This window comes from Vulpes lagopus, chromosome 6 (assembly GCF_018345385.1).
Source record: "Vulpes lagopus strain Blue_001 chromosome 6, ASM1834538v1, whole genome shotgun sequence".
Classification (NCBI taxonomy): domain Eukaryota; kingdom Metazoa; phylum Chordata; class Mammalia; order Carnivora; family Canidae; genus Vulpes; species Vulpes lagopus.
This window is the reverse complement of record NC_054829.1, coordinates 13,056,793-13,079,815: the sequence shown is the minus strand read 5'-3', so window position 1 is coordinate 13,079,815 and position 23,023 is coordinate 13,056,793. Positions and strand designations below refer to the sequence as shown.

Genomic DNA, 23,023 nt, shown 5'->3' with positions numbered 1-23,023 from the left:
TGCCTGGTGCATGTGCTCAGCACATGGCGGCTGCCACTATCTTCCAGCCCACCCCAGGTCTGCTGCCCTAAAAGACACGTCCCTCCCTCTGCCTTCTTGATGTTTTGGGCTCTGCCTCCTGTTTAAGCTCCTTGTGCCATCTCCCACCATGCCCTCCCCACAAAATAAAATTTGTTCTAATTTCCTACTCCACTGTTGCCCTTTTACCTTTCTTCTGCTTGTTCAGCCCTTAGACCTGACTGTGGACATGGCCCTTTGGTCTGGAGCCTGGTGTCCTCGGGCTTTTTTTTTTTTTTTTTTTTTTTTAAGTAAAACGCAGTTTTATTGGTCAGGAAATGTGTTACAGTACTTCAGTTGTCAGTTCCTTTTACATCGGCTTGTTCCTGGAGCTTGTGTACAAATGCAGTAGCCTCTACTTTTTCTTTTTCTTACTTGTGACGGGCTTGCTGGATGGGGGCACTATGGTGTCCTCCTTAGGGGGGCTGGGTGTGAAACTTGAGGATGGAGCATCCACTGGTTCCTTCGCACACAAAACCCCTGGGACCCTGTTGAAATGCAGATTCTGATGCATCAGGTCAGAGTAGAGCCCGAGATTCTGCACTGCTAACAAGCTACCAGTGATGTCGATGCTGCTGGCCTGTGGGCCACACTCTGAGTAGCAAGAGTATAGCACACACCTTACAACTACCCTAGCAGAAGGTTGAGAAAGCTGGAACATTAAACTCCAGCTGCCATCTGTCATTGGCTGAGGGCTGCTGGGGTGAGGTGTCCACCACCTGCTCACTGGCCCACCCTGGCCTGAAGAAGACCCACAGGCAGGGCTCTATGCATGTATGCTAAAGGAGCCTGGATGGGCACCGACAGCTTCACCACACTGTAGGATTGTCGTGATTCCACTGCCCTCCCTGTCCAGGACTCCTGCCCACCCACCTGTGGGGGGTAAGCCTGCCTGTGCCTATGTGCAGGTGCTAAGAACAACTGAGGGAGCCAGAGAGACCCACCCCTCAGCAGGGACCTCAGGCAAGGTGCAGAGAACACCATTGGGCTGCTCTAAATCCAGGCCAGACCTCCAGATCTCTGAATGGGGGTTCCTCTACACTCCCTCAGCTACTCTTAAACGCCAAAATTAGAGAGCAGCTTCAGAAGACTCTTCCCTGATAAAAAGGGCTTTGGCAGGGTCATGGCCAAGGTCTCACTGGGTCCTACCTCTGTTCTTAGTGTGGCCTAGTATGACGTTGGGGACTGGACACCATGGTTCCTCCCACAGCTCGGGGCTCCTGAAAAGTGTGGCAGTACATCTAGGCATGACACCTGCCCACTGGTCAGGGTGCAGCCCCAGCCTCTCGGCAGCCCCTAGATCAGGAGGGCTACCACACAGAGTTTCCTAAAGTGAGAGGGCTGGGGCAGCAGAACTGGAGTCAGGTCCCTCAGTGACCCCTGTGAAATCCCACAGAAAGGAGACGGAGACATTTGTACCCTGGTGACTGTGCTCCACCCTGGGTCCCATGACTAGTCCCAGATAGGAGCAGCAGTGGTGTTAATCAGGAAGCTGGAAGCAGAGCCTGGCCTTTCGTAGAGCTTCTGGAACAGACTTGCTGTTTACTCTAGACGCAGAAAAGAATATGTAAGTTGATTAAACTGGGTCCCCGAAGAACAGCCTGGTTCCACATTTAGCAGAGACATGGAAACAATTGTAGAGAAGACTCATGGCCACATGCTCCTGTGTCAGCTTACAGCTCTTGCCCCATGGATGTGAACATTCTCGCCTCCCCGCTTCCTCAGTTCATCTCTGTCCTCTCCCACATGCCTGCGGTACATGTCAGCTGGAAAAGGACTATACTGGGTTTTGCTTTGTTTGTTTTTGTTTTTAAGACTAGGCTTCTGGTAAAAAATCATCCTCCCTCCCCACCATCTCCCGAAACTTCATTGCTTTGCATTTTTTAAAAATCTTCTTTTCAGTTTGTTGATTCATATCCTGCTTTCCTCCAAAAGAGAGTTGAGGTGGCTATTGTCATAGTAAAGGAACAATAAAACCAACATTCATGAAGCTAAACAGACGAACGAAATGCAGGACTGCGAAAGGAGAAAACACCCAGAACTCTTGGCTGAGGGAAGTGGTGGGAATGAAATCCCAACTTCCTTGCAGTCTGAAAAAAACAGCGACGCATACACACTGTGTATACCTTGCATCGTATATAAGTCCGTCATGGGGGCAAAAATAAATAAGCAGAAATGCAGTAGATTCTTGGCTCTAAATTTTGAGAGGATTTTGTCATGGGTCACTAGGGCTCTGGCTCTGAGTCCTTGAGTAACTTAATGACCAACATCCTCCAATGACCGTCACCCACACAGACGACTCCCTTGTAGTGACAGTTCCTCGTGTCGACTCTCCAAACAAGATGAGTGCATACTAAAGCAAGTTTCCATCAAGGGGTTTACAAGGATACCTGATAATAAACAAAGCCAAGAATTTAAATGTTTTTCTTCAAAAGATGTCTTTCGTAATATTACTGTGATTAGTACTCACGAGCGACAGCAGATTCTCAAAACCTGAAGAGTAGTAAGCTTCCTTCCCAGAGTGAAACCAGGAGGAGCTGACCCATAAAGGCAGAAAGATGAGCCACCCATAAAGGTGGCTGCAGGTGTTGGTTCCCCAGGGCTACCATAACCAACGACTCCCCGGTCATAATAGATTCAAGGCTCTCCCTAGTCCAGTATGCCCTCACCTTACCCAATCTGATTTGCAAACAACCCTATTTCTAAATAAGGTCAAGTTCTGAAGTCCTGGTCGGGGATGGGGGTGCGGCATGTGTGTGTCAAGACTTCCTTATGTGAATGTAGGAAAGGAGAGGTAGACACAGTTGAACCCAGAACAGTAGCCAAGGACATGGGTGAACCCTGAGATCAAGTCCTGGGGGCCTGTGTACCTGGAGGGAAACCTGACCTATCACCGAGCAGACACCCCATCAAAGCCTCCTGTCCTGGCTGGAGGAGAGCCTCATCAGAACAGCATGATTCTTCCTGGAGCCTCTGCAGAGAGATGGCCAAAGAGTAAGAGTTTGTCCGTGTTTATCACGCCCTGGCCAAGAAGAAGAGTCAGCAGATCCGGAGGTTGGGGCAGTCTGGCCTCCATGTCATCTCACTTGGCTGCCAGGCTGGAAGCGTCCACCAGGGTCTCCCATGGCTTTGATAAACATATCTTCAGATTTTCTTGGTTCTAATACTGACCTCACCGAGGTGACCAAAGCATCTTCTTGGGAACCCTGATCCTGGGAACTGCCCCGTACATTTGACATCACTGTACACCCTATGTAAATGTCCCCTGGCCTTGTTCAGTGTGCACCCCACCCATCGGGTAGTGTAAACCTAGGGTCAGTGTTCCTCCACGGCAGCGGGAGCATCCAGTCCCTGAAAAAGACTCTCTGCCTAGAACATCCTTTTATTATTATTGGTCAAATAGCATCAATTCTATATTTCATAATCCTTCCAATCCTGGCACCAATCACTAGCATTATTGAAAATAACTACATAAAGTGAAGAGCCTTTGTAGTATAATAATTATTTTGGTCTTGTAAACCCAAGATGGAGAATAACCGCACTCTCCAAGACTCAAGGAAGAGTCAGTTGACCCATTGGCACTCTTGTTTAGTCATTAGTCTTTTGAGACCTTGGTTAATGGGAGTCTGTTCTGCTCCAGCTAAGTCCCTTGGGTGGGGGTGGGAGGGTGGCTGTCAAAGCCAGAGAGCAGTTCCTCAGAGATGCTAATTCAGGAAATAGATAAGAAAAGGCCAGGCAGGAGAAGCAGGAGGAGGAGAGGAAGGATCCTACAGGAAGAGGGTGTAGTCGTGAAACTGGTGGAAGAGTGGAGAGCAAACAAATGTCCTGTGGGCTGATGTGGAGAGATGGTGTCGGGAGTACTTGGCAGTGGGGGCGGGGAGGTGGCGAAGCTGAAGCTTCAAAATAGCACTGGGTACAAGGAAATTGGGACAGGACGGAAGGAACGGTGAGAAGCAGGGATGATGCTTCTGTGTTGTTTTCAGAGACACAAACTAAAGATCGAGATTCCTCAGTGTTTCGCTTGTTGTTTGCTCTTTGTTGTTGCCACTGTGGGTTACTTTCGGCTATTTGATGGGACTCCGTTGAGGGCAACTCCATGTAGAAAGAACAGCACTGTCCCAGAGAAATAGAATCCCAGCTGCCTGTGCCCTTTCAAGTTTTCTAACAGTAGGTACTTAAGAAAAATAAAAAGAAACAGATGCACTTAATTTTAATAATATATTTTTTTTGTTTAATCCCATATTTCCAAATACCATCACAGGAGGTGATCAATATTTTCAAAGGTATTAATGAAATGTTTTACATTGTCTTTCCCATATTGAGTCTCTACAATCCAGTATATTGAGAGCACATCTCAATCTGGATTCTAGGTAGAGGCTGGGCTAGATCATTCTGGGATTCTTAAGGATAAAATGATAATAAGAGTTGTTATTAATAATCGTAGTCCTTTATTGAGCCTCTTAAATGTGACACGTGTTATATTGCACCACTATATATATGCACCACTACACTCGATCGTCTTTGTGGTAGGTACGATTATTATCCCCTTCCACAGATGCTGCAACGGAGCCTCAGAGAGGGTGAGTGGTGTGCCCAAGGCCACACAGCTGGTCTAGGGCAGAGCTGGGACAGGGGACCTAGTGTGCCTGGCTCCAGCATCTGGCCTCCTTGTCTGAGGGTCAGCAGAGAGGGCCCCCCCCGACACCCGGCATTCCCCAGCCTTGTCCTCGGAGCTCAGGCACAAGTATGGACTCTCTTTCCTGATGAAGTGGAGCTGTCATGTTGACTTAAAAAATGGACCAGAAGGAACATGAGTTGCACAGTGAGCACAGGGGGTGACCAACGGAGGACACACCGGCAGCAAGACGCCCTGACTCCCATCAGCGGGGGGAAGCTGCAGATTCCAGGCCGGTGAGCAGGTTCACGACCTGCAACTGTTCTCAGTGACACTTACTTAGCAAAGAGCCCCAAAGAGGACTGATTGTCATTAAAGGCCGGACGAGAGCATCGATTGTCCCCCCAGTGATGATTCGACGATTCCGCCTCAGCCGGGCTCAGAGTGTGGGTGCGGACATGTGGTGATGTGATCTCCCCCGAGCGAACAGGCGCCAACAGGGCCAGCCTGCGTCAGAGGAGCTGGAAACCAAGGCCCGGCCAAAGGCTGGGGTCGCCTTGGGGGTCCCCCCGTTGCCCCCCTGCCCCCACACCCCTAACACCCACAGGCAGTGGGAGGCGAGGCTGGGCTGGCCTGACAGGTGGGAGATCTGGTGGGGCCTGGGGAGGGCTGGTCCAGAGGCCCCAGGTGCCCTTCCAGCTGCGACATTGCTGGTGGTCCCCTCGCCCTGCTGACCACAGCTGCGGCATCGTCTGCAGGCAGAAAGTCCGGGCGAGGACGCAGCCTGGCCGAGCCAGGCCAAAGCATCTCCGGTCCACTCCCGAACCCCCACGCAGGGTGGTGAACAAGGCCTCACCTCCAGAAACTCCACATTAGGAGGTGAGATTGTGTTCCCACGTGTCCCACACGCATGTCCAGCTCCCCTCCATCCTGCTCTGGCTACAGCTGGAGAAGGGCGCACAAGACTCTCCGGGGGAGCATCCAGGCGAGGGTCCAAGCAACAGCTTGTGCGCCCTAAAGCTGCCGAGTGACCATTGAGCCCCAGGCGCTGTGGCAGCCCTGGAGGGGGGGGGGATGTATGGGGCAGGACGCCTATTCCTTGGGACAATGTGGCACAGATTCGGAGGCGAACAGCTAGAAGGAAGCATGGTAAGTGCTAGAATGCAGGGACTTAAACTACAGGGATCTTGGGAGCAGAGAGTACAGAAGTTGAACCCAGAGGGAAGATGTGGGGCCTGAGAGAACATTCCAGAAACGCAGAAAGCACAGTCCATGCCAGGGGACATCCCAGCAAGTGGAACTTACCGAGCAGCTGGAGCTCGGGGTGGGCCCCGCAGGGAGAAGGGGATCGGGCTGGGGGCAGGTGGGGGCCCCGCATGGAGGGCTCCCGGGCCCTGCGGAGAACCGGGGTGGCAGGCAGAGCTTAGGGTGCGTGGGAGGATGTCAGACAGAGGGCAGGGTGGGGTGGCTGTGAGGGATGGACACCCTGAGTGCGGGGACAGGTGCATGAGGGGGACTGTGGTGCCGCTTCATTCCTTGATGCTCCTTAGCTGAGCTTAGCCAGCCTGGGGCCCTGCTTCCTGCCTTCATAGCCACTGGCAGAGGTGGGGAGCCGAGGGGGGCGAGGGGGGCCAGGCCCTACTGTTCTTTGCAGCCGGCGTTTTCATGTCTAAACAACACCACCCACTACTGAGCAGCTGCTAGCGAGACACTGGCACAGCTAGATTTTCGGAGGGGACGACGCCCCAAGGTAGGAGCCAGAGCTCTCCTCTGCACCCCCAGCACCCAAGCCGCGTCGGCACATAGCAGTCGCTGAACGCCAAGTGTGGGTTGACTGTGAGCGAGAAGGAGAGAGTCTATTTTAAAACTTTCTGAATCTGTTTCTTCTTACATCCTTCTCTGTCCTTTCACGTTTTGGGGGGTGGGCTTAAATATACGCGCCCTGCTGGACAAGGCGTCCTGTACTTAAAGAATAAATAGGTGCCAGAAGTAACCAAACTCAACTTCTGGGTTGTCACCGTCACTGTTTTTAAAGGAAGCCCAATTATTTTAGATGCATTTGACTATATTTGGAGGCTAAGTACAGGCTAGCTAGGGCAGCCCTCTAAATAGGCTTGCACACCCACCGAAGAAATACCACAGAGCACTGCGCTGGATTTTCCTGATTGTGAACAGGAGACCGTCTGTAAACCCTACATCTCTAGCCTCCATTCTCCCCTGGACAATATTCTTGGATGGATCATTATAAGAATGGTTGGTAAAAAAAAAAAAAAAAAGAATGGTTGGTAAGCTCCTGCCAAGGAGGCCAGGTTGGGCTCACCAAGATATAAGCAGAGAAGGAGGGGAGGAAGGCAGGAATGGATGAGTAACGTGCTTGTGTGAGGGATGTGTTCCCTCGGGCCTCATATCATTCAACGCATGGCTACTTCAAGAGTAATTCTCCCACAGGAATAAAGCGGGATTTACATCACTTCAAGTTTTGCACATTAAGTGAGACTGTATTCTTTCCCACTTGCCTTTGTTCAGATTTGCATAATTCATATTAGCACAGAGTATGACTTTCTTCCCTCTTTTCTAAAGGAAGACTATGGATTTATACCTGGAGATCCAGGATGTACTTGGCAGTTTCGATCGGACAGAGAAGCGTAGGGTACATTTTCATAAAGCCAAGTGCATCTGCCCTCCCAGTAGGCTGATGGGAAAGGAACTGACCTACCGTGGGTTCTCCAGACCCGCAGGGCTCCAGCTCTGCCCTAAACAGTATACAGAAGACATTCTCAGATCTGTTAGGGAAAAGCAAATGCTTCAGCTGGCACAAAATCAGGACCCTTACACACCCACTTTAGTGTGAATCTCAGCCAGCCTTGAACCTGGACCAAATCTAAGGAGGTGGCATTTGAGAGAGATAAATAGAAAGTCCTGCACTTTGATCCCAAATGAGTATCTGGAAAAATATACCAACGACTGGGATTTGTCTTAGTTCATTGCAAGTTCAATCTGAATCAGTGGGGTGATGAGTCTTCTGACAATAAAATTCAGTCTTTGGTTACGTGAATAGAAATAGAAGATCTAGAATGGAGGAGGTGATAGTTCATCCTCCTCACACTCACCTGGAGTTCTGTTTTCAGCTCTCAACCTTGGTCACAAACTGGAACATGTCCAGAGAAGAAAAAAATGGTAGCCAGACGATGAAGTGCTTATTCTGGAAAAGACTAAGGGAGGAAGTTATTGTTTCCACATGTAGAGGTGGTTGCCATGTGCAGGAAGGCCTAGGTTTGCATTTTTGTGGGCTTCCAGGCTAGTCCAAGGACTTTCAGGTAAAAAGTTTTAGGCAGTGAGATTTTTGTTTCAATAGAAGGGCAGTTAGAGGGTCTGACGACAAAGGGGCCACCCGAGTTCAGGTGATGGGTCTGGTCATCTTGGCACCACTTAATGGCTAATCAGCAACGTTAGGCAAAAGAATCTATGTATCTGATTTCCTTTTTCCTCTTTTTTTTTTTTTTTTAACCCTTGGAGAGTTGGCCACAGATGATTTAGAAAAGAGAAAATAAATGAGCCTAAACTTATGAAAAAATTTTTAAAAATTACTTTGCTAATAATTGGATGAAAATTCAAATGGTGATAATGTAGATTTTATCTGTTAGCAAAACTTAGGGAGAAAAAATAAATTCCAGTACTGGGGAGGGTGCAGTGCAATTGGTGTTTTCATTCGCTGCTATTAGCTCTGACACCTTTTGGAAAGCCTGTACATTGCAAATAGCTCTGTCCCAAGAGTCCAACAGGCTGGCTAACAAAAGAGTTGAAAATATGCAAATGGCCACATGCCTGAAGATATTCATTGTGGTATTACTCTAAGCAATTTAAACAACGACTAGAGGAGCACCTGGGTGCCTCAGCAGTTGAACGTCTGCCTTTGGCTCAGGTAGTGATCCCGGGGTCCCGGGATCGAGTCCCGCATCGGGCTCCCCGCTGGGAGCCTGCTTCTCCCTCTGCGTATGTCCCTGCCTCTCTCTGTGGGTCTTTCATGAATAAATAAATAATCTTTTGTTAAAAAAAAAAACAATGAAAAGGTAACCGATGAAGATGACAGGTATTGGCTCAGTAGAATGTTACGTATCATTTAAGAAGTCATTTTCACTGTGGCCATAGGGAAAACACAGAGGACATGACATGTGTGCACCTGTGGGGAATCGCCACCTACAAAATTCCACAGATATGATGATACTAGACAGATACTAGACAGATGGAGATGCATACTAGACAGATGGAGATGACAAAAGATAAGAAGGGTAATTTCTTCTTTTGAAGGCCAGATTTGCCACTAGCTCGCAGTGTCATCTTGGGCAAATCCCTCCCTTTTTTCTGTGCCTCAACAGCCCAGTCCATAAACCAGAGAATTTGAACTCAATGGTGTCTAATGCCCTTTCCAGCTTTATGATGGGAAGAGAGTGGCTCTATTTCATGAAGAAACTGTATTCCCGAGGGATTAAGGAATCAGCCACCGTCTTGCTTTCCGACTTCCCCCATCGGACTCCACTGCTTCTCCATTATATATTTTTAGGGATCAGTTTTGAGATGAATAGCAGATGAGAAAAAATAGAATTCCTTGATCTTTCTCAAATAAACTGCGGCATTTTGAAGGAAATTTAGCCGTGAGCTCCCTGAGTGCTTCAGTGTGAAGTAGCGTAACACAGCTCTCAGTTCGTTAGGACACTTTATTCAAAAATGCCCAAGAATGATTTCAAATTGAGGTGTTGCTGCTGTGACATTACTGAAATGAACCGTCCTGGGAAGGTTTATTCACACGGAACAAAGGGAAGGGGTGGACATTTAATATTCACTTATATTTGAGTCATATATAAGTGAATATATAGTTGTCTTGCCCCAGTTCCTTGGTTTTGTAACCCAATCAATGGAAAAATGGTCAAAACCTACTATGTCTGTACATAATGCAGGGCCTTTTAATTTGTAGGGGTCTGAGGCGCAGGTCCAGACATGGACCTCCCACACCTAAAAGCCTCCTCAGCATGCCCAGGCTCCCTCCAAAATTCCCCTCATCTGTTCAAAACTTTCTGAAAGGGTGGTGACTGCTTAGTTGGGACACTTCCTTTTCATCCGCAGAGCAGACAAGAGGAGAAACACCACTAACACAGCATCAACACACAAAAGGGTCTTCCGGGGTCCCTGCAGTCCCCGGGGAGAATGTCCCTGCTCTCAGGGGTCATGCAACTTTGCCAAACACTGTTGCCTGATGTTTTTGGAAAATAACCCATTTTCAATCATCCGGGAAGAATTTTTAACATGCAGGGACAGCCCACAGCTCGATTACCTAAAAATCAGAGGAGTATTACTTAGATATGCAAATAAGGCATCTCTCTAGCAACTAACTACACCTTCAAGGAAGAGTCTAGAATCTCTTAGTTTGGTTCAAAGAACCCTTAGACATATAGCTCCCCAACCAAGTGCACAGTGCAGCACGGCGAACGTGGCTATTAGAACCAGGGCAGAAAGGAAAGAAAGTCACGGACACGAGAGAGTTTTATTAGTACCTTGATTTCCTCCCTCTCTTCATTTATACCAAGCTCCTTTATAAGAAGATAAAGACGCTGATCATCCTTTGTTGACCTCTTTTTGGGGAAGGAACTGGGAGTGTGAATTGAAGAGGGAGGAAGGGGTGGTCCGGCACCGACTTGAGGGCAGAGAACCCAGGTGGGGAGGCGAGGCATGCGCATCCACGGGAAGGAAGTGAGCACACACAGAAGCAGCGGAGGGACGCATCTCAGTGCTGTCCTTTCAAATCAGTCACCTGGCAATACCCTGGGCTGGGTCCAGTAAGATTGCTCCTGCTTAACAACCTCAGGAAGCTCTATTCCAGAAGGACTGGCCCCAAGCTCTTTGGGGCACCGCTTAAGCCTCCATATCTGCCTTCCACGCACACTCAGGACTCCTCTGCCACTAGCCTGCAAGTCCCTTCGAGGCTAGCTCCACCTGTCACGGTCACCCAGCAGTCACCAGGACAGCAAATAAATGTTCCTTGAATTAAAAACAAGAGGGGCCTCATGAGGGTAGCATATGAGACATTGACAAAAATAATATGCAATACGTAATACCCCGAACTTGACTTTGGTGGCAGTTTTTTTCCTCCTATCATATTATTTTAATTCTTCGCTACTGGTCTCCTTTCTCACTTAAACCATATTGTAGCTCAGAGACCTTGCATTTTGGTCTTCCCTGCAGGTCACCACTGATGACCAGGGTTTCCTCCTCTTCTGTGGGATGGTCGAAATCCCCTGGAGGGCAGAGCAGAATTTTGGAGGTGTTATCATCTGGGCAGAGATCCCTCAGTCTGGGTGACTCTTTCCTAGCCACTTTGAGGCTGACTTAATGAAAAATGTTTAATATGAGCTTCTTACCGGGGCCACCCGGCCGTTACATTTGACCTCATGTATACTCAGCTTGGTCAACTACCTGATTCATAGATTCCACCCAAGTGACTCTTCCTCTCAACCAGTTCTCCTCAAATACTGAAGGTCTATCTTCCAGGAGGAGACACCACAGCTTCATGGGTGGTTTTCAGCAGTGGGAATGGAAATGGCAGCAAGGCTGGCCCACATGGGGGTCCTGGGTGACCACTTTGGGAAGTCTTGTCAGGAGGGGCCTCTCTGGAACGGCTGTGCCCCCTGACCTTGCAGTAACACCTTGACCACAGGAGTTATGGCCTGAGAACCTGTAAAACGCCAGTGAATGTGGGGGCCCAGCAGAACAGTGCACAGGCCAACTCCCCTGAGGTTACCACTGCCGCTGGAACCCAGATGTACACGGTGCGCTGAAACAAAACCATCACCAGATAGAACACCCTTTCTGCTCCTCCAGTATGGTGATGGGCTTGTGATCTATGAACCACCTGAGCGCTTCCTTCTGCCATCCAGCTCCTTGTTGGCTCTTGGGGTGTGTTGCAGTTGTCATGGATTGGTGACATTAAATCTTAGAAGGAAGTCTAAGGATTCCAAGTCACCACAAGAAACCCTCAGCACCTAGCGTAGGCTGGCAGCCCCCAGCCCCAAAGTAGAATTTTAGTTTATTGTTTGACAGCTTCCGAGTGAAAGGCAGTCTGTCTTGACCACAAGCTCTAGGTTCTGTGGTGGGAGGCTTGCTGTCATTCCCAACCACTGGAGTCCTGAGACCCACAAGCGAGCCCAGCCTTCAGCTGGGAGTTTGTGTATTAGCAAAAGGTATGTGATTTTTTGTTTTGTTTTTAACCCGGGAAGCATGCATGATGGGTAGGTACAGTCAAAGTGTGGCTGGGACCCTAAAATCAAACTGTAAAAAACAGGACACACACCCTAGTGCAGGTAAGAAATATAAATGATTTTACTCCTCGGCACTTGCACATGGAGACGCAGCGCACACAATACTACGTGGCATTGTTCTTCGATTGATGCAACTCAGTAATTTTTATTGCAACTGGAAGACAATACATCACAGAAACTTTATGGTAGGTCTGGGGGAAAAGTGTTATTTACAATAAATGATGAAATAGTTTGTCTTTGGCAATATGATTACATATGAAGAATGCGAAATGCAGGTATGGATGCCTCCAAAGCAACACCATCAGGTCCCTAAAGTTCGGCTGATCGTGCCTGCCTCCACACTGCTCCTCTAGGTAACGCAAACGCAACTGAACATCACTTTCTTTCTCCTTTACGGTTCTCCCTTTCTATTCATGATATTGGCAGTTTCATACAGAAAATACAGAGGAAAAAAAATTGGCTCTCAAAAAATTATTACTCTAGTAAAATTATAATTTGGCCATGTGGGTCTATTGGCCAGCAAAGGTCAGACGACCATAAGCATCGATAGTAAACCTCTTAGTCTTCTGATTGCTTTATCACTGTTTTTTTTTCTTCTGTAAAACAAAAATGAAACTCAGAAATGGTACAGAATCAGAGTATAAAAAAATGTACAAGTGTATAATGCTTCCCAGACACACCGGATAACTCCCCCCCACCCACATTTTTCACCACGGCAGTATAAGTAGTGAGTGTGAATAACACGGCATGGAACTGGTTACTGAATCAGCTCTGAGCTTCAATGGCCTCAACATACATACTCAGGAAATGCTTCATGTTTAAATAACTGAAACTGTGCTAAGGTTCACCTAAAAAAAGGGGGAAGGGGGTGGGGGCTGGGGAACTCAGGCCACAGTCATGGAAGGATGAAATACAATTTGTAGGGTTGATAGGCTCACCATATCGAAGTCTGTGCGATTCCAATATGGACTATCAGTTATTTGCAAAAGGTGGGGAAGGCTGTTCTCAACTTTTGCAAATGAAATACAGTGGAAAAAACACTGCTGAATAGATTCCAAATAAATAGTCTTGATTTCAATGCTAACGAAACGGACAAGGAAGGGTACTTGTGAGCATATCACAGTAAAGTCAGAAGTGGTCTTTCACCTAGGTCTGATTTCGAAAGAAGGACAGACAGCAAAATGCAGCACCATAGACACATCGGTTTCGGCCGTTACGAGATGGATCGTTTTGAAAAAAGAAAAAAAAAAGTTATTTTCCTTCCTTAATTTTTGGTCAGTGAAGCTAGCACTTGTTTGCTGAACTGTGGAAGAATTTCAAGGTCACACGCATTATTCATGATAAAGCAACCGAGCTGACGAGTCTGTGCTTAATTCAAGAATAACCAGTAGGAGAGAGAGAAAAACAAGGAGTTAACCACCTCTGGCGCTCTCTCCAAGGAAGAGGGGTTAACAGATGAATTCACAAAGGTAGGCGGGTCTATACAGAACACTGGATGCCATGTGTAAATCCTCATGAAACTCCAGAAACAGGAACACCACACAATGTATATACTTTGATTTACACATTCCGTTACAAAGAGGAAAAAAAAAAAGGAAAAGAAGACACCATTACAACTTGGTAACTGTGTTAACTGCAATATAAACCAAAGTCCCGAGTTTGGCAGGTAACTAAAAGAGGGTTATCACTTAGGTTATATAGCAAAAGTGTTGATGTATATTATATATAGTAGTATAAATAATAAAAAAGTATTATTTAAATTAGATCACAGTGCTGCATTATGTGCATAACAGTGTTTGATATAGTATTGGAGGGCTGGGACCTACGACACCAAGGATTTAACTGTCAACACTGGTTAAGTCACAATCAAGAGGGGACACAGAGTTCAAATGTGTTCTTTTGGTGGCAAGAATCCTGAAGATGAAAGGAAAAAACAAAACAAAACAAAAAAAAAACCAAAACAAAAAACAAACTTCTCTACAGAAACATAAAAAATCAATTGCAACATCTGGGCAGCTGTGATCCACCAGAAAGAAACGAGTCCCAACCTGAATCAAGTTTAGAGGGAAAAGAGAAGTCACATTGAATTGAACCCCATCCCATATGCAAACCCCTCCCATGTAGGTCACTTGTACAGAACTCTGATTCCTTCTCCAAAAGCCCTTCGGTGAGAGGCTAAGAGCCCACAAGAGCCCACAGGCGTGGCATGGGGATAACCGGAGGGCGAGTCGCTAGCCCTCGGTGCCGGGCCGTCCTGGGGCTGAGCTGGGCCACAGGAGCCATCTGGCCGGTGTCCACTCTGCAGAGCCCGCAGCCTGCAGTTGTCCCTGGGGCAGCTTCTAGAAGGCCCTGTGGGATAGCTCCTGTCGCACCTGGCAGGGGCTGGATGCGCCGACTTGCCTCCACGGGAAAGGTCAGCTCTTGGGGGAAAAGCCTGGGACGCATCCCTTCCTTTAAAGACTCGGCCCCGGGACCGAAACTGCCACAGTCGTCTGGGCCATCTCAAACCACCACCCAAACGTGGGTTCCAAATAGACAGCTTTGTTTACCAAAGAACTCTTTAAAGTGTACTGATCAGAGAGGGAAGGGAAGTAGGAGCTTATGGTATATAATAAGGCTGGGAAAAATCTATGATGCAGACCCTTTCCACGTAGCACTAGATAAAGGACGATTAGAGTAGCATAAAAATAACTGTCTATGTGTAGAGCATTTAAGAAAAAAGAGCTACAGTCTCTTCCTCTTAAATGGGTCCGAGGGCCAACAGCAAGTAACTGTAGATGTCGTGGTGCTGATGTGTTCATGCTTGTTTTCCAAAGCATCTTTAAATATTGCTATAGTTCCCCGTCTCCCCCCGCCCCCCCGCCCCGTGTGAGTACGTGAGATACTGGAATGACACATGAAAACGCCACTTCTCCCAGCAGGAGAAATGAAAGCAAAAACACCACACCCCTTGAACGGTGCTCAGGCGACCTGTCAGACTCATGAGTACATAGGCTAAGTTTGGAAGCTAGAAGAACACCTGACGTTTGGGAAGTAATTCCAAGACTAAAGTGAATTACATTTGAGCAAAATATTCTTTCACAAATAGGCTTGTGCTTAAATCCTCTACTGCTCTTGGAGGAGGGGAGTGAGAGAGGGTGCCTCCTGCCCCTTGGCTTGGCAAGGACGCGGGCAACCTCCTTCTGCGATGAATTTAACTACAAACGGCCACATACACATTGATACTTGTTTTTTTTTGTTGTTGTTGTTGTTGGTTTTTTTTTTTTTTCTCAACGATCAAAATACAAAGTTAAACACAATTGAGCCATTGTTTTGGTTATGCATAATGTGTATGCCTCCAAAAACAGAAGAAAAATAGAAAAAAGTACCCTCACTAAAGTTTCCCCTAGAAGTCCCCCTGGTGGCGCCCACACGGGTGCCGAGGGAGACTCAGGAAATAACACTTAGAAAGCTGCCCGATGAGGTATTTATGCAAAAAGAGTGGTTCTGGAGTTAAGAACACACTTTTATATTTATCTATTTCTCAAAGAGATCAGAAAAGTAAATCACACACATTGCATTTTATTGTTTTCTAAAAGAGGCCTTTGCTCCTTTAGAAAAATGAAATGAGGGGAGACAGCCCACTGTGGGGGGGTTTGGATTGGAAGAAGTCCCCGCCAGAAAGTCCTGGATGTCGCCTCTGCCTTTCAGGAGGGAAGTCTGACCTTCACCCTGGGGGTGGGGTGCGGGGCCGAAAGGGGTGTCTTCCGAGCTTGGTCAGGTGACAACCCATCAGAGTGCTGCTCAAGCTCTGCAGCAGACACAGCTCTTGGGGTGTCGGACACTTGGGGGAGATGGAGGGAGCACTTGAATAGTACATCCTCTTCGCATCTACACCCGGAACTAATATGCTGGAAGCGTTCAGGTTCAGGTACTGAACTTGACCCTGTCCTGAGGTGTAGACTTTTTTTTCCCCCAGGTTCTCTCATCAGCAACCCAGAGGAAGCAAAGCACGGGGTATGCGTCAGCTCCCTCCCTCCGTCCGTCCGTCCTGGCCACTGGACTCGTGATGGCCCGTGGCCACCGGGCGGGCCACTGGCCCGTCTTTCAAGATCACTGTGTCCCCCCCGCCCCGGTCCCCCACTCTCCCTCACCCACCACATCCTGAGTCCCGGGAGTGGGTGCTCCTGTTGGGGTTTTAAAATTCCCCTCCACGTGGGTGGGAGATCCTATTCTTTCAGACACTTCTCTCCGGATCTCCCAAGACAATTCCTTTCAGGCAAAGATAACGGGAGTTTCTGGTCTGCGTGACATCGTCCGGTCTAAATTCAGCTCTCCTAATCTAGGTGGGCTTAGTTCCAGGTCGGGTCGTGTGCTCAGGTGGCAGAGGTGGCCGGCCCCTCCGTCCCACTGGGAGGTGGCTTCAGAGGAAACCCATCTGGGGCTGGTCCTTCCAACCCCCGAGTGGCTCCCTCCTTCGCGGGTACCCTAACTCACACCCTCATGCAATAAGGCCCATTAGCGTGCTTCCCCTTCTCCTGGCGAATTTGCATAATGATTCACTGCCTTTTTTCCTAGAACCAAATCACGATCATGGTCTCCTCAAGTCAGCATCCCAGAATTCTCTTGATTCTATCATACACACTCACTACTAAGTTTGCCCTCGAATTATTGCGTCATGGTAAACATGTACAAAGAGAAAGGACACACTTTTCAACAGAGAATCGGGGGGTCGGGGGCTGAAGTTCAGACAAGGCAGTACAGAGCTCCACCATCCAGGCCCTACCAGAACATGAAGATATTTTATATTGCAGAGTAAGATTCCCCAACAGTCAGAATTTGTCCCTGAAGAAGGTTAAACCTTAAACACCTGCTTCAAAAAACCAAAACAAAATCATTGGGAAGAAGAAGAAGAAAAGAAAGGAAGAAAGAAAGAAAGAAAAAAAACAAAAACAAAAAACAACAGAAAAAAAATCAAAGAAAAAAAAAAAGAGAAAACCAAAAGAAACTCTAAGCCTAAGGGCTTAAAAATTAGAGGCATAGCCTTTTCTCTATTTTCTATATTTATATGAAAATAATTCATGCTTCATGCTAAATACATTATTTACCTTACAAGAACTTGTTATTTTTTGAATAAAAAAAAGTTTTGTGTTTTGTGATTTTTTTTCTTTTTTTTTTTTCTTTTTTTCTTTTTTTTCAAAGGAATCCATGCATTGTGGATCAGAAATTTCTGCTGGCTACACTGGCTGAATGTGGAAATCACTGATTTTGCAAAGAAGAATCCTGACTGACATTAATTGCAAACTCCATTTTGAGGGCAGTATAGGAGTTTTTTTGTTTGTTTGTTTTGCCATGTTTTTTACTTTTGTTTGTCCATCAATGTGCCTTTCATCTTTTAAAAATACACCACAATACTAATGGCAGGTTCTGTAGCTTTTTTTGTTTTCACTCGGATCAAATAGTTTTGACAGGCAGAAAAAAGAATCTGTACCATTATTTTCTTCCTTAACAGCTATTGTAATTTCCTGGACTTGATTTTCACTTGGGCAGTTAAGAAGACAGAGCTTGTTTTCTGCGTCAGTTCTCTCTCTCTCTCTCTCTTCTCAATCTCTCTTGCTCTCTGTGTGCGCGTGCACAGGGCCAACCTTCAGGCTTATGGCTTGTGAAACATTCTCTTAATATAGAACAAAATTCAGTGATTAGCAATGTCACTAAAAACTGACCCAGTTTCTTCTCATTAGTCGCGGACACCTGGTGTAAAATGAGTGGCCCAGAGTCCACCTCCTAAGATGATACCAGGCCGCACAGCTCAGAAGCACAAAGGACTGGAGACCGCTCCCCACTCCGTCCACCCACCCCTGCACGATTCATGGCAATGAAACCCACGGCAATGCCAAGGGTTTTCCTGGCACAGCTGGACACCCGGGGTTAAGAGCCTGGGTCAGCTCCCCGGGGACCAGGGGCTCATCCTTCTCCCCAGTCGCCTCACACGCACTCACTCAGCGACCCCAATGGGCGGGACGACCTGACCATGTTTAGACCTAAGGGTTGGGCCTGATTGATGATTACTCTGCACGCGTGCCTTCTAGGTGCCGAGTGGGTGTTCCCGTGGCATCATCGTTGGCATCCCTGCGGATTCAGCCACGTGTTTCTGACAAAGCTGGAGGAAGCAATGGTAATTTTGGCTTTTTTCGGTTTTGTCTTCAGATAATGAAAAGCTTTTGTAAAACAGCTGAGTGTCAATATGAGTTCTATGGCTTCAATCTCCTTTAAAAATAAAATTCTTAAGGGTCCAAAACAAAGGAGGGGCAAATTAAAAAAAAAAAAAAAAAAAGAAAGAAAGAAAAGAAAAGAAAACCAAACCAAAAGGAAAAAAAAAAAAAAAAAAAAGAAAGAAAAAAAATTGCTGATATTGCCACAAATCATTAGAAATCTCCTGACATGCTAAAACCAAATGGCCGAAAGTTCAAAACAAATCAGTGACTTGTTTTTAATTTTTTGTGGTTTCCTTTTGCTCTTTCTGCCCCTTTGCCGTCCGATTGGTGATGTTATTCAAACAGGACCGAATCCCTGCCAAGTGCAGGAGCGAGCCCGCCGCCTCCTTCATCTCCTCGTCGTCACTCTCGGGGGGCTTCTCCGTGCGTCTCTTTTTGAGGGGCAGCGTGTCGCTGGGGACCTTGCGGGCCTTGGCGAGATGCTGGCGCTTCTTGTGCTGGGCCGCGTAGCCGCTGTCCCCCAGGGCATCCTTGGCCTCCTTCGGGCTGTGTTTGCGCTCGTCGTCCTCCGGCTCGCTGTGGCTCTCGTGGCTCTGGAAGCTGCCCTCGCTGCCCTCGCTGCCCTCCTGGCTCCCCTTGGCGGCGAACTCGTAGTGGTCGTCGGCCGACGAGGAGGACACCGAGTCGCTGGCCGGCGACGTGCTCCTGGCGTTGGAGGACTTGGCGCTGCTGTAGTTGTGATCCTCCTTGGGGTCTCCGCTGACCACCGGGGAGCCGCACGACGGCTCGTTCTCAGTCCTCACCCGGCAGCCGCCCAGGCCGTTCCTGCGGACGGGGCAGTGGGAAGGGACACGGAGGGGACACAGGTTAGCGCCCGTGTTCACGCCTAGGGCCCTGCTCCCCGCAGTCTGCTGCTCTGCCAGCTGGGGTGGGAGGTGGGGGCTACACGCACAGGCAGGCCCGGCTCTGCAGACAGCGTCCTGAGGCCTGACCCCCACCCCATCCCCGTCCCCCCAACCCCCAGGTAGGCCTGGCTGTGCAGACAACATCATAGCATCCCAAAGCCTGACCCCCACCCCATCCCTCCACCCCGCCCCCAAGGCAGGCCTGGCTGTGCAGACAGCATCACAGCATCCCAAAGCCTGACCCCCGACCCTGTCCTCACCCCCCAACCCCCAGCAGGCCCAACTCTGTGGACAGTGACCTGAAACCTGACCCCCGACCCCGTCCTCACCCACCACCTCTGGCAGGCTCAGCTCTGTGGACAGTGACCTATAACCTGACCCCTGACCCCGTCCTCACCCACACCTCCCCAGCAGGTCTGGCTCTGCAGACAGGGTCCCAAAGCCAGATCCCCTCCCTGTTCCCCCACCCCCATCCCAAAGCCTGACCCCCGACCCCATCTTCCCCACCAACCCGGCAGACCTGGCTCTAGACATCACAGCATCCTGAAGCCTGACCTCCCACCCGACCCCGGCTCCTCCTCCAGCACCCACATTTTTTCTCCTCTTGTGCATAGATGGCAAAACCACACTCTTCTGAGGTGGCAGCGGTGGGAGCACCATCTCTTACATTAAACTGGAAAGATTCAGCTGTGCTTGGTTTTGCACACCTGCCAACACCCGGCTGGGCCCGTTCTCTTCCAGAGGCCCCCCCACCCCAGTTCGTTCTGCCAAGATTCACCAAACCCCTCACATCAACGCATGGCTTGAGGGAGGGTCCTGAGGAGGCGGCCTAGGTGGGACCAGATACAGACACGGTCACAAAGATGCTGACAGTGGAACAGAGAAGCAGGTCACGGTTATGTCACAGGTGGGAGAGCAGTAAGCTACGGCACTTCCACCCCCTGCCGGGCACCCTCTGCATAGGTGGGTGCACGCAGCTCTGGAAAGCCAACCTGAACATCCTTATTTTACAGATGCTGGAAGAAGGGTCTAGAAAGCCACACAGCTGGTGTGCAGCCAAGTTGGGATTGAGACCAAAGTTTGGTTCTTGAGATGGCCTCTTAGGACAATCTGACCGACTCTCGCTGTTTTTCTGATTTCCCTAGAACTAGCTCCCTTTCATACGCTCCCATCAGGACCCACGGTCTCACGTCATTACGTCTGAGTTATGAACTGAACTCCCTTGTGGTTCCATACTGGCAAAGGGGAGGGTGACTGCACCCACTTGGCTGTGGGGCCGAGGCAGGAGGGAAGGCCCATCCGTGTGGACCAGTGCCCGGTCTGAGGGAGAGGACTGTGATGTCCTTTCCTGCTTAGGCCACTCAGTCCCAGGGGCAGGCCCTGATTCTGCCTGGATGGCAGCTGTATTTCTGATAGAGCACAGGACACAGTGGGTGTTCAGAAGAGGCGGTGGTCAGGGATGAATACGCACAGGACTCAGGATCACTTCGAGCTGGAGGGAATAGATGGAGGGCGAGGAAAGGTCTGTGGAAGACCTGGCGTCTGACCTTGGACAGGAGGGCTGACTGTTGTGGGCAGGGAGGAGAGGTGTGCTCCTGCCTCATGCCCGCCCTGTGTCCTGTAAGCCCATCCACCCAACGACACGCTTCTAGGAGATCTGGGGAACATGAGCACACATTTCCTTCCTTCCTACACACCCCCAACTGTACACACTCCTACTACGTTCCCTCCACAGAGAGCACTTCCCACCGTCTGTGTGCTTCCTGTGAAGAGTGTTAGCTCCACAAGACGGGGCCTGGTCATGATACGTCCCCCAGTGGCTAGCATGTGCCGGGTCCAGAGTGGACACACAACATACACTGAGCAAGTGCTGGAGCAGATGCAATTGTGCAGCAGAGAGCACGAAGTCTGGGGAGATACTGTGGGTCTCCCCTAACACGCCTTACTGGATACCCCCGAAACGTATGGCACCTGGCAGGCCTTTGGGGTTGTGCCCAATGAGAAGATTCAGTCACAAGCTGTTACCCTCTCTTTCTTGCCATCCCTGTGGGCTGTGAGGCTCCACAAGACCCTGGCTGCAGCCCAGAGAGAAAGTAGAAGGGGAGGAGAGTCCTTGGTGTAAATGGAGTAGCAGGGAGTGAAGCCAAGGAGTCTCCCCTCTTCTGGTTCCAGGGCCCACAGTGCTCTGCTAAAGAGAAGCTGGTGGTGAGAAGCCCCACTGTAATATGCACCAGCAAAATGCTTGAGGGCCATCAGGGGCAACCTTAGCAAAGACAAGGCCACAGTGACGATTTGCACGCACCATGAAGTCCTAGCGTTCTCCAGAAGGGCCCCCCCAGATTGTGTCCTGTGCTCTGTGACCCCAGATTCATACCACCTCTGCCCAGTCCTTCTAGGAACAGCCTGGCTTTCAAGGCAGACAGGCTTCTGTTCACATCCCAGCACTGCTAACTAGTGACTTACAGCAGGCTCGTCTCCCTCACAGGGTGGGGTGATGGTGAAATGATGAGTTCTGAGTGGAGAGGATGGTTCTTAGTGGTACTTGAGACTTCTGCCTTGGTTTCCCCTGTTGCCGTCAGACAGCTCACTGCTGTTTCCTGCTGCTGGGACATGCTTACCTGAGCACTCTTGTTTTCTTTGTATTCTGGGCCAGGAGGCTTATGGGGACAGGGTATAAAGTTGGAGGAAAGAGGACCCGAGAGAGGAATTCCTGATGGGCCTGCCTGCAAACACAGCCCCTGAACTTTGGGGAATGGCCCCTGCGATATCTATTTTCTGCAGGCTTCCTGTTTCTTGGCTCTGTCTTGGGTGCATAAAAGTGGCTAGGAAGATTGCTTTGAGGTGTTTCCAAATATGAAACTCGATAAATGTAACTAATTGCCCAGGTAGCTATTAATAGTTATTAAACAAATGAAATTGAAAGTCTCGGATAATGGTTCTCTTGATCTTTGTTGTTTCAGGTAACAGCTGTAAAATCCAAAATAATTGGTCTACTGAACTGGCATAAAACAGTCTCAGAGTGAAGCCAGCGACACTTGGATGAGCAAACTGGGCTATGGCGGGCTTTGAGAAAATCAATTTAGTTCTGAAACCTTATTTTTTAACAACATGGAGCTAATAATTCACTTCACTACCACAGTTCAGGAGAACAGGATACACAGAGAAAGAGCGAGGGGGAGAGAATCATGGGAGCAAGAGTATGAAAGAAGGCAAGTACTGCCAAAGACTAATTCTTAGTGAATCTAGGTGAAAGGCAGCTGCTGTTCATTTTGCTTTTCTTCTTTTCCACAAGAAACTTTTTTAAAAATGAAAAGTCTGGAGTGGGAGGTGGGAGACAGATCTCAGAATGACAGCGATGACCGAACATTCGAGCTCCAGACTATTACAGGAGGAAAGGTTCTGGACCTGAGACCTTCTCTTTCTTAAAGGAGATAAACAAGCATGAGAGAAGTCCTAAAGACACGCTACAATCACATGGAGAATAGAAGAGGATGTCACTTCTGTAGCCCATGAGTTTAATGTTCTGTATGGCAAGGTCTCTGGTACCGCCCAGAACCATGCTGCACGTCAAAAGTGATTCCATAATCCACACGCTGGAACACTGGCCAAATTCAACCAATCATTTTACAGATTAAACGAACAGAAACTACCTAAGTCCTGTTGACTTGTCCAAGGTGCCCCAGCTAGTTCTCAAAGACAGCTCAAGTAGGAATTTGAAGTATCTTTCTGTCTCTCTCGGGTAGGGAAGTTGTGATGAACACAGGAAACCGAATATACCTGTTGATCACATTTCTGGATAAAAACAGGTATGCAGACGTTAAGTTCCAGGAGTAGGAATTAAAATATAAAAGTATCTCTCTTAGTTGATAAAATTAACTTTCCCTGAGATGGTAGCAATGGGCGTGTAATCCATAAATTATACACAAACCCAGCAGGGAGTGA

The 23,023-nt window shown here is 48.6% G+C and overlaps 1 protein-coding gene across 8 annotated transcripts in view; it reads right to left on the bottom strand.

Annotated features, from left to right (window-relative positions):
* Window positions 1-12,019: 12,019 nt before the first annotated feature.
* FOXN3 (forkhead box N3) overlaps window positions 12,020-23,023 on the bottom strand; it is a 391,477-nt gene continuing 380,473 nt past the window's right edge. For all 8 annotated transcript variants that reach the window (XM_041758145.1, XM_041758151.1, XM_041758147.1 and 5 more), the window contains one exon: window positions 12,020-19,001. In XM_041758145.1, the coding sequence (XP_041614079.1) occupies window positions 18,452-19,001 (550 nt within the window). In that variant the 3' untranslated portion in view covers window positions 12,020-18,451. The remainder of the gene's footprint in view (window positions 19,002-23,023) is intronic.